The 12,865-nt window shown below is 37.7% G+C and overlaps 1 protein-coding gene across 1 annotated transcript in view; it reads right to left on the bottom strand.

Moving 5' to 3' along the window:
- Nucleotides 1–12,569, bottom strand: part of LOC108752886 (neuropeptide SIFamide receptor) — a 43,012-nt gene extending 30,443 nt beyond the window's left edge. The window contains exon 1 of the mRNA XM_018494057.1: nucleotides 12,016–12,569. Coding sequence (XP_018349559.1) covers nucleotides 12,016–12,535 — 520 coding nt within the window. The 5' untranslated portion in view covers nucleotides 12,536–12,569. The remainder of the gene's footprint in view (nucleotides 1–12,015) is intronic.
- Between the last annotated feature and the right edge of the window lie 296 nt (nucleotides 12,570–12,865).

Below are 12,865 nucleotides of genomic sequence, written 5' to 3'. Positions count from 1 at the left end.
AAATCGAACAAATGGGATTCACGTCTCCTCGCATCGCACGTAAGATCTATGACAGAAATAATCCGATCGATCGCCCCAAGTTAAATTACGAACGCAGTAAACCTTAAATATTATATTAATCCTGCGAACTAACTGTTATCGTTGGTGTGAGGTCATGTCTTCGGGGGATTTCTACGATCTCTCCGGAAAAATCTGAAATCATATTCATTGGATGCATCGCGGCGTACGGTACGCAAGACGAAGAATAGATGCGCGCGGGTAATCGGGACGTAGAGACGATGGGTCGCAAACGGGGTCGAAGTCGAGGGGTTGGAGTGCGATCGGCCGATGTAGGCCAGGCGAGAGTGTTGGCCCCTTTCGCCTTGACACGAATACAGGTTGTATGGATCTCGGTTTGGGTCAGCTTATCGGTGTGCTGCCGCACTTTTCAAATTCTACCAAGCGGATAAGATGTGTGTGCAGGAATTCAAAAGGCGGAGACAATCGAGCCACCTATAATTCGTAGTACATGTATTGAGAAAATCGTTACACCACGTCGTCTCCAGGGAAGAATACCTAAGGTTATAACGAATAACAACAGCATTATTATTCGTACAACCATCGAATGAGCAAAGGATCTACTTGCAATTTTTGATTCACTCTCGAAGATTGCCTTGAGTCTGTCTTATATCCTGCTTTCCCGAATTAATTTCCGCGGATTCTCGAAATCCCGATGCAGGATTACGGAAGATTATTGAAAAGCTGCAAATTTATACCGCGCCGGAATTAACAGTAGAAGATTAACACAAGCAACTATTCTATATAACCAGACGAAATTTTTAAATTCACTTTTGATGATTTACTCTCAATATCTCTCGCTTTACACGATTTTGGCACCGGTTACAATCGAGACCAGCATTTTGTACGGTTTCTCTCCATTTCTAAACATCAATGCACAAACTTATGAATTTGCGTGCATGAGACAGAATGATGCATATATGGGTAAATCCATAAATTATACAGACAACTTTCTTACACAGTCAAGGCAATCGCAGTTCATTTCACACTGTTATGTACACATAAGATTATCGACGCAATTTATATAACTCGCCGTGCACAAAGCGCCCCAATATGATATACAAGAAATATCTCGGAGAATCTTTAATCTTAATTTCAAAGTCAAATTCATCGCTGAATTCCCTTAGAGAAAATTTCGGCGGATTTGACTCGCATTTTATACACAAATGGAATGTAGGTTTCATCCCTTCTTTTTAATTGAATCGCCTTTGCAATTACTTTCACGTAATTATTCGCTATTAATAATCTCAATAACAAAGCTTCGAATTAAGACACTGCTGCACTGCTGAGGTAAAACTTACTTGATATTCATTGATATTCACCTAGCCTAAATCTCATTTCGCACAAAGTCTCTCGTTTGTAATCGCCTACAGATTATATGTTGGACAGTTTAATTAAGGAAAAAACAATGTTACCTCAAGAATTCGTCCAATATTCAAAAGATCGAAATTATGGAGTAATTTTGTACAAAGTATTGCGGCAAATCTACATTTCTTTTGTTGAGAGAAAAAAACAAAATTTTGGCATATGCTTAAATTTTTAATCAAGTTTTGCAATAAGAAAATCCTCGACGTATCAAATGTGAACATGCAAATTTTGCTCATGTTTCATAAAAACTCATTATTACAATAATATTAATTATTAATTCATGTTACTACCGAAATTAAATAAGATTTAATTAAATAATATGAACTTAGATAAGATGACCACCTTACCCAAGTTTACCCTAAAGTTGAGAATTTTCCATTTCACACCTTCCAATGTTTCCTTGTTCTGAGAACATACATCGCATGATTCATTGTATTAACTTCAGATGTTTTACGATATCGCGCATTGTCCGCTTAATAGCACGTTTGTATGTAATTATAAGGCGCCCCGATGGCGACATTCGCGTTCGCATTCGATTACAAGACGTGTACCAATTGTGTACACCGTGCTGGATCTACGTGTCCCAGCTGAGGAAACATCGTGACGTTGTTTCTCATTTTCTTACATTTGTCGCGTTCGTTTAGCCGGAAATCCCGTCGAGGCCGCGACAAATTCTCTCTTCGCGCAGGAAGAGAAAATAGACAAGAAACAGCATAAATCAACTTTTGTCTTTCAATGCATTTCCATCCTGATGCATTATAGCTGTTCTCGTTGGACAAACATCATTCGAAATAACGTTGCTTCTCCCAACTTCGTCATATTCTTGCTATTAACAACAGCCATTACGTAAATAGAGACATTGAACGAGAGTGACATTTTTAACAGTCACTTCTTCCTTTTGCATCAATTCAATATGTGGGTTTTACAAACCTTGATCAATTCGCAGCATTATTTATATCGTGAACTAATTTTAGAAAGAACCCAATAAAGGTATCAATAAAATGTTTATGCAACAAATATCTCGATCTAATTTTAGACAAACCTTCATTTATAACAGCATTAATTAGCGGAACTCAATTTTAGTTCCGTTTAAAAGCAGATGAGTCGATAATGGAATTGACACAATTTTGTGCAGCGCATACCCTTCTTCATTCAGCCTAGTATCTTAAGAACGAAACCTCGTTTTATTAATAGTACAGTTTACGAAGAAGCTTATTTTATTTCCAAGCACAGATTACAACTAGAGCATGATTTCGATTGGAATAACATTGAAATTTTAGACGAAGAATCTTGCTATAATAAACGTTTAATTTCGAAAATGTTCTTTATGTTAAAAAACAAAAAACAGTCTTAATCTCAAAACCTATACAAAGGGCCTATATAAAGCATATATTCTATAAACAAGGTCTAACTTAACATTACCAAGACTACATTCTATCTATTATTTTTCTCTTAGTTAATGTTTGTTTATTTAACAACTATACATCTTTAACTTTATTTCTTAACTGATTTTACATCGTCATATATAACTTTAATTTTTACTTTAAATCATTTCTTTTTAGATTGACTATAACTTTTGTATTCTTATCCTCTGACTACGGCTATACATTTTTTATTATTGCACTGATTATTAGAATTTTTTGACGAGTATCGTATCATCGACATGTAACAACACTTTAAACCAGACCCTTCTCTTCCAAGGAAACGTACTTGCTTGCTTTTTAACTTAAGATAATTAATTAAATTGACTATTTTACTAGAACATCGAGACATTCTGTTCAATCGGTCATCCAACCTTTTGGTAAACAATTTCCATTCCTCAATCTGTGGAGCTTTTAATTGGTCTCTCGTAATACATATTCAATGATTTCCAAGTTTAGTACTACGATCATATGATAACATTACTGCGTTTTTTATTATTGTATATCTCAAGAAGGCCTAAAATCGAACATGTAATATTTTTAATCGATTATAGAATATAATAGTATTTATTATGAAATATAAGTCTATCATTTTTCTTAACATAAAATTTGAAATTTAGATTCTTACATACCCTTTAATATATTTATTTGTTTATTAAAATTAAGAGTCCTTTTTGTTCTTATCAATTCTTATGAATTTTTATTTTATTTCATTTTACAAATACACAAATATTCAATGTGATACTGTATATAGAAAAGTTTCTGTGCTATTGACAAGTATAGCTATCAATTATATCATAGGCTGAGGAAGTAGACAATCGTGGCGACAGTAAAACCCGCAAACAACAGAAAAAACAATCGATAAATAAGCAAACAAAGTCGATTGAAGAATCTTCGAAACACTCAATCGTAAATCGATGACGTTACTGCAATGTTCGACATTGGTTGAATTATCAATAAGGCAAATGGCATCAGTGAAGGGATATCTAAGACGATGCTCGACTTTTGAATGTTTTTATATCAAAACTCTCTGATACGTAGGTAGATATTTCTGTATCAGAAAGCAAATAGATACTTTGAAGCATAAAGTTCCTATAATAAATATTGTGTCAAGAGGTTTAAGCCAATGGAAACCAACACAACAGTGACTATGTGTAAAAAAATTTTTGACACTTATGTATAAACTTAACAATTTTATTGGCGTACTGTATTGCAAGATCATTAATTTGTTAACTCAGTGATAAACTGAAGAGGACCCAAAGCGAGAATTGAAACGTCTATATAGAATAAATAATACAAAAAAATTTTTACATGATCATCCTGTATTGATTCTCATTTGCTTAAACCTCTCGATTTAAATTTATTTCTTTAGAACCTGTTTATTTTTTTATAAATATTGTGATTACCAATAAGACCACCGATCGACAAAAATAATTGAAATAATTTACTGCACATTCAAAATACGTTATTTCTGCACATCCAAATAAATTGAAATAAAAATATTTTTATATAGCACAGAATCGCATTGAAATGCTGTTTTCCAATTTTATTGATTGCATATTTAATAAAATAAAACATTTGCATTAAAATGTAATAGCAGATTAGAAGAATAAGTACAAAGATCACGAATTAAAGTACCCATATCCTATTTCCTTTATTTGCTTGAAGATTTATAATTTAAGTAACCTATTTTTCTGTATATATCTTTAAAGTTGAGTTATAAAATAGTCTATCCGTTTTCTGCTTCTTACAAATCCATAATTGAAGTAACCTCATTTTTCCTCATAAATCCATAATTGAAGTAATTCTATTTTTAATGCTGGTACGATTGAACGATCTCGCAAACATTTAATATTCGGAAACGAGGATTCGAAGTCAAACGCGAAGGATATCCGTGACTCGGAAGGAGGTCGCGCTTTTGTGGATTTCTACTAAATGACGTTGATGAACGGTAAAAGTTGCTAATAGGCGCTACGCACGGATGGCGCGAAAAAGATATTTGGGAGAGGATTTGAGCACGGAACAAAAGAAAGGATCGAACCGGAAACCGGCGCGCGGAGAGCCGACGAGCTCTAGTTTCCGACGGGGTTAGAGAGCCCCGTATATGGGAGGTGCGGGAGGCGGTCACTTCGGGGCGTTCACCCTGGTGCCGCACATACACACGCACGCAGCTTGCAGCCAGCGATACTCGATACAGCCGTTTTGCGTCTCTGTGTGAACTACTCTGATGTGCCTGTGTGCGTGTGTGGTACAACAACTATCTAGAACGCTGCGCTTCGACAACATTCGCGAAATGCCTCCGTCCTTTGTGGTCGCCACATCAAACCGGACTCGACGTGCTTTATGATAGTCTTGTACGGAAGATAAAGAGTTTACTGCCCGCGCATAGCGCGTCCGACCGGAAGGGTCTGTGATGTACGTTATACCCGAGCTATTTAAATTTTATAAAAATAATTCAAATGTCTGCATATAGAATGATATTTTGCACCCCACATTTCGTGCCAATGCTTGAGAATTAATCGATACGGCGAGGAAATTAGAACTAGTGAGTAGAGAATACAAAAAGGAAGCCATTGATTCTCACTACATCACCGTGTCGCGGTATTGCATTGGCCCATCCCCGTTGCAATACAAACAAAAAAAGCAGACTTGAGGAAAATTTATGCCGAGCGAATTTCTGTGGCCGTGATTTATCGGCTTACCAACGAGAGACCTTAAATCCAGTCGCGCGATGTGGCTTGTTACCGAAAAACATTTCGTCCGCAACAAGATAGGCACAAGAAGGTGTGGGCATTGATTAACGATACCGGGGTTTTGTATCACCGCTTTATTAGAACTATTTGTAACTCGGGACTTTGTGAAGCGCACGTTGAAGAAGGCACTTGCCACTTTGCAGCCACTTCGGAAAAACGACCCGGTTTGGGTGCCCCGGTAAGACTTTCGTGTTTCTCTCTTCACCGTGACCCGAAGCATAATTAATGATACTCACGTTATAGAATTAATGTTAAGGCAACCGATTTACTTATGTCGAGACACTTGCCCACCCAAGGTCATAAAAGCGTGATTTACGGCGAAGATAGATGAAAACCTCCTTCATGATGATAGATCAGTCGATAAGAACCGTCAATCGTTCTTTCTTTTCTAGATATAACCGCAGAACATGGACAATAATATCCCGAGCTTTAGCATTTAACGTACATTTCTAGAAAGTGGAGCATTACTTAAACGAGATATTATTCAATATTGGATAGAAAGACTCAAATATAGTTGATATGAAAATAGGTTTTTTAAAAAAAATGGTTTAAATAGTCAGATTGCAATCACGAAAGTTAATTCCACATTATTCGCGTGATTTCTTTTTAATGTAATTACTCGTGAGTGAGGTGTTTCTAACACCTTGACATTATATCTCAATTTTTATTATTCTCTTTGATGATTTGCAATTAAATGGAAATTAATAATATTCTACACATTCTTTAGATAAAGGTACATGCAAAATATTTTTTTAAATAGCATTTAGCTAATTTATAAGGCGGGAGCTGTGTTCTCTACGCCTCGCGAGTAATGAAGGGTTAATGAGCGCTGAAACAAGATCGTGCTAAATAGGGCCACGTTAAATAACAAGGAAAAATTTTCTCTTAAAATTTATCCTAAAAATTGACAGTTGTGGTATACAATGCAATATTTTAAAGATTTTTACCATGCACTTTTACAGTAAAATTAATCAAACTTATTTTACATTTTATTGTAGTTTTACTATTGTAGTAAATGAGAGAGAGTGAGATTTATATATAATGCTTCGAAATACAACAGTTGTTCCACAACTACCATATTTTCAGAATAAATTGTAAGAGAAAATTCTTTCCGTATACTGTAGGTTTTCCGAGCGGGTGAAGATTATTTCTATTATAACGTGTTATTCGTTCGTGGCCATTTGCGGTATTTGGCAAATGTGATTTTATTTACGTTGAGCTCGCGGTTTGGTGATGTGGTGATCGGCTTTGAAAGCAAGTAATTTGATTTGCCGTGTCATTAGTTCAAAATCCCCAGATCGCTGCCAATTTCCATGTCAAAGCGAACGGGAAACGGCTCTTCTCACTGTGCGAAAACGCACGCGTGCGGAGGTATGAGCACATTAACACACGTGCTTTTATGAACATCATAAACATGGCATAAACACGTTAATATTTTATAGGTGTTTCGAAGACATTCTTGACAAGAAACACTGAAATATTCGCGTAAAGAATGGACGGAGCATTAACTACCATTTAACATGTCTCAAAGTCTTATCTTGGCCTTCGTAAGATGCAACGCTTGTCAAGCGTTAATATAGTTAATTACTCATTATTGTTACCTTTTCTTTATAGCATTTTTGTATAGAACAATAAATTTATCTATAGTATGTAAACATAATGCATTTGTTCAGTAATTAAAAATTATTAAACGTATTATTTATGAAGCCTCCACAGGCTACACAGAAAAAATAGTTTTACTAAAGAAATGTAAAAATTTAGATATTATATAAATGACAATTGTTGGACCATCAAAATAATTATGGAAAACGCTTAAGCGTTGATGATAATACTAACAGGTTTCAACATTTTACTACTCAGCTTGAGTGTCCTATATAATTATTTTGATAGTCCAACAAAATTATTTTCATATCTGTATTTAACTAAATTTTTTAATATCTTAGCGAAACCTCTCCTTCCGTGAAACGCATGTTTTATGTGTTAAAAAAAAACTTCTTCTTATAAGAAAAAAAACCACATCTCTGTTATTAATCCCTATTTCAAGTTCCGTGAGAAGTCTAATTTCCGCAAAGACATTTTTTTAAGCGCACACGTACAGATCTGTCGCGTCCGCCCTGTAAATCGCTCCGCTCAATAAAGTACGCAGGGGAGCGAAAATTAAACGTGGCTCTCATAGAAACGAGATTGCTCCTTGAGAGAAAGCTCTCACAGCCAAGACGGAGTCTCTCATCCGGAGGCGAACGAACGACTTTCACCGAAGTGACCCGCGCCATCGGCTTTATCGATAACGACCTATTATCGAAGGGTACAGTCACTTACACGTTCGGCGCACAGTCACATTCTACTTTTCGTCTCGTAAATAATCGACGAGCGGTAGTAAGAGCGACACAAGCCAACAGTGACGATAGACTATACCGGGATCGATGGCGCGAAATTCGTTGCGTATTCCACGAACGAAAACGAAACTGGCGCGTTAACACATCGTCATTCCCATCCAGGATGCAAGATGCATCCTGAATATATATATATATATATGCACACATACACACACACACACACACACACACACACACACACACACACACACACACACACACGTCGCGTGCACACACGTAATGCCGCGTAATGAGTCTCTTCGTGATGAATCTCATCGCTTGGCTCGATAATCGTGAATTCTCAATGAGAAACAGGGACACGTCTTAGTGATACCATCAATCTTGTAGTTAATAGCTGCGTTAAACAGGAAAAACAGCTTTGTAATTGTTGTAAAATTCTTTAAAGCCGTAATCACACTATTAGGTTGCCGGTTACGGTTGTCGGTTGACGATTCTATTTTAGAATACGGACTAGCTGCATCATGATTGGTTAAAATAGAAACCAGAAACTCCAACTAACAACTTATAATGTGATGATAGCTTAATATGATTGGTTTTGGCCTTTAGTTCCTCACGGGATCTAAATGTATAAACCAATGATGTTAAAGAATTTTACAACAGCTGCGAAGCTACTTTTCCTACTGAATGATTGCTTGGTAGATAAAAGATTCGGTAAGAAGGTGGTATTTTATTTTTGGTATTTTATCTCTCAACGTGCATCATCAATAATTTGAAAATTCCACTGAGTATCTACTTGTTTTTCATACGTTAAATCATATTCGCTTATATTTTGCAAAAACACGTAGCGCTTCTTTATAAATTTACCTAGACTTTGTATTATCCAATAAAGTATGGATAATAATAATACGGCATTCTTTTACATTTGACTGATTAAATTCTTCACTCGTATTTGATATGGGGTCATACAGATTTACTTGAATAAGCTTTTAGCGTATTAGGAAAAAATAGAATCGGGACTTAATCAACATGGAACCCCAAAGAACGTTCGATAGAAAATTAAGGATTGCGGAGCTTCTTCTTTTGCTGAGAGCTATCAATACGAGCAAAAATATCTTCCATATTTTCGTTAGCAGCAAATTGATTTTCTATCAGAGGGATACACAAGACTCGCGATACACAAGACGGCTGGCTTTGATCGTGGATTAATCGAATGGGGCGTGATAGCGAACGCCAGCGTCGCGGCGCCTGATTCGAGATAGCCGAGAGAATCTGACGGGCCTAATAGCGCATTCCCGGTAACTGCCGATAAAACGGCATGTCTTCGATAGGAAACGAAATACGATCGTAAAAATACGCTTTTACGTTCCCATTTACGATTACGCTCCTTAAGATCGTGCGCTTCGCTACCGCAATTATGCAAGTATACTATGCAGCGCGTGGCTACGTACAGACAGGTGGCTTCTACATTCATAAACCTGATAATGATCAGTAACGGAACATAATACTGTTAATTACGCGTTTCCAGGCTATCAGAAGAACTTTACAAAATTTGGAAAATAAATTAAATAAGTTTTTCCGAATTCTTTAGTTTTACATTTTAAAGAATGAAAATTGAACCGGTCTTGAAAAAGAGTAGATCAATTTTCAATCTTCGAGAGTTCACTCTTCGGAGTGAGAGTTCGCTCTAAAAGTTTTAGAGAGGGAGTCTATCATAGATATTTATATCGAACATTAAATCGCTGACTTGGCTCTAATATATGATTCCGAAAAGTATGTACTAAACTCATGGTGTATATGCCCGTGACGTAGGAACATTACTAGTCAACGCATGCGCATGTATATGTTACACCGACACCGTATACCATGATTGATTGCAACTTATCTACGAAATATTATCTCCGAATTTTTTCCACTTAAACCGTGACAACTTTTCACGCGGCAAGATATCGGTATTGTAACTTTTAACGTAAAAGCATGAATATATAACGCAAACATGTGGCTGAAGTGGCCCTATCGCAGCCATTACACATTATGTGACCACGTGACCGTTGTATTTCTATATCACGCTATGTAATACATAGGTTTTGGAATCAATTTTTATGCACGGTATATAGGTAGTACAAGTCAGCGATCTAGTGTTAGATATAAATATGTATGGAGCCTATATGTAATTTATATATAATACACATATATATGATACTTGTGTTTATATGTACGTTATATATTATATACATTATTTTACATGTGTGTACATATATAAATGTACGTATGTATGTGTGTATGTATGTATTGACGCGCAACTGGCGAAATATATGCTGTATAAGATAAGTCTGGCAAGGGCAGAAAGGCGTTCCCACATGGTTGGCCATACGTATGTTGCATTCACTTTACGTGACACACGTTGTGTGGTATAAATTAAAATTGCAAATGTCTCTACTTCTTTTAAATACGCACTTATATAAGCTAAAGATAAAACAAAACGCATTACATGGCAATATCACGTACAATCGATAGTAAGAGAACAAAAGCTCCAGAAAATTCGACGTACAAGGTTAATCAAAGAAACAGCGACAGGAAATTAGTACGGGTATTATCATTCTAAAACTCCTTTAATAACTTATTACCTGCTTTCTTTAGAAAATATTTTTAAACCTCTTTTAAAATTTATTTCAATTGTAAAAAAATATTGTCAAAAATAATCATCTCGTCACGTGTGTGCTATCTGAAATTATCGCGCAAATATATTAATAATTGCTTTTGCATTGTTTTAAACATCTCTTAAGATTTACTTCAATCTCAGAAAATATCGTTGAAAAAACATTTTATGTATATAATTATCTTACATGTGTGTTATTTGAAATTATCGCGCAAATATATTAGTAGTAATTTAATGAAATAAATTAGATGTCTAATATTTGAATATTACGGTATTAATGCATCAGTTTTTTACGGCGATACACCGCTCGATCGAAGCATGCGAAAAATGTGAGTTTTTATGAAGCTCACAGCACGAGTTAATTGGAAGCTCGTACGCGATACGGCGATGCGTGCAAACCGCGTGATTTTCACGCACGTATTAACAGACGGAATTACGGCGGAGTTACGATCCGTTGATTTTCTAAAGAGCTGCAAACCACGTGTTTTTTCTTCTGTTTTCTCTCTACTCGAGCGTCAGCCGCGTGATGATGTTCGTGGAAATGCAAATACGCCGTTTGTTTGCTCAAATTGCGATCGGTGTCGTAAGTCTGCGATCTGTTTGCATTACTTCGGATTGGACATCCACTCACTTGGTTATCGATATAGTCGACAGTGTCGATACCATTCGACATAACATAACGTCTAAATTTGCACGCTATTTGTCCATTTCTCGGGCCGTTTCGTAATTCATGCCGCACGTCATTAACTCGGGCCGGGCGCTATTATCCGAGAACGAACCGATTACTCGCGATCCGGCTGTCGGCTCGTCGAGAATTGGAGAGTTGCCTCGAGTGCCAAAGGGTGGCAGAGGGAATGAGAGACGCGAAGATCGATTTTACAGTAATACGAAAGGAATGCACCACCTTCCCACTCTGGCTTAGGACCAACCCCCCTTACACGACCCGGAAAGGGGGTTGTAACGAAAAGTTCACAACGTCAAATTAGAATTGTATGCATTGTGACGACCACTTAACTGCCCTTGGAAATCTTCCTTCTTCCAAATGGAGCACACTTAGCGTTGGAGGGTAGCTCATAAATATTTTTGTTACGCTCGAAGGAACATTTCTTGCGCTTCACGTGGGAGTAAAAAATGATTTACAAGTTATCTCGCGATCAATGCTTAAATTAAATCTACTGACGAATGTCCAAAAAAATAATATAATAAACAACATGCAATTTAAACAAAAGAAATTTGATATAGAATATCGATGACTGTAAAAGTAATACTATCTGGAAGAGTAACATCTGGAAAAAAAACGTTTATACGTTTTCTGAATCTACAAAAAAATACTAGAAATTTCTGCTTCCTCGTTAATATTTATTAAGCTTGAAGTAAAAATAAAAATCCTCAAAGCGTAAGAGAAAAAGTATCTCGATACTCACGGACAAAGATGTTGCTCATCAACGTGGCCGGCAGACAGAAGACAATGACGAGCACGTCGGCCACCGCGAGATTGACGATGAAGAAATTCGTGACGGTCCGCATGCGAGGTGACCGATACACCACGGCGATAACGCAACTATTGCCGATCAGACCGACTACGAAGACGACTACATAAGCCACACAATAGACCGCTGACATGGCCACGCTGTGCCTATAGAACCGATCGGACGCGTGCTCGATCACCGACAGGTTCTTACTGGCATTGAACAACAGGACTTGATCCTCCATAGTGGCACGCGGGCTCGTCGTCGCGATCGCCTCCGTGATCAGGTTGTTAAAATAATCACCCAGATCGTCCCTCATCTGCAGGAAGGTGCCGGTACCCGGCGGCACGGTCGCGACTGTCGTGGCTGGCACGTTGCCGTTATTACTCCTGCGGCGCGTATCAACGTCAAACTCCTCCGAATCCGGTAGTCTCAGGGACGCCATCTCCAGGAGGGGAGACGGTGGCTGCAGCATCGAGAACTTAGAGCGTATACTGACGGATTGACGTTTCGACCGTTAGCCGAAACGCTAACCGCGACCACCGCCGTTTCTCCTCCTCGACGCGCTCGCCGTGGTGTCGACAACCCCGGCCAACCTCGACACCTACGCGACCTTCCGGTCGCGGTGAACGACGTCGTCTCGTTAGCTCTCACTCGATAGCTTCTTCTACAGACTTCCTCGCACTCGGACCATGCTCCGATCGGCTGGACCGATTGGATCGGCAAACGCGAGAGAAACTCGCGCAGATGATCTCGGTGACGATCGCTCGATTGCCGAAAACAATGCGTCGGTGGAGGATCACCT

The sequence above is a fragment of the Trachymyrmex septentrionalis genome, unplaced genomic scaffold, assembly GCF_001594115.1.
Source record: "Trachymyrmex septentrionalis isolate Tsep2-gDNA-1 unplaced genomic scaffold, Tsep1.0 scaffold62, whole genome shotgun sequence".
Classification (NCBI taxonomy): domain Eukaryota; kingdom Metazoa; phylum Arthropoda; class Insecta; order Hymenoptera; family Formicidae; genus Trachymyrmex; species Trachymyrmex septentrionalis.
Note: the sequence above shows the minus strand (reverse complement) of the source record. Positions and strands in the feature narration are given on the sequence as shown.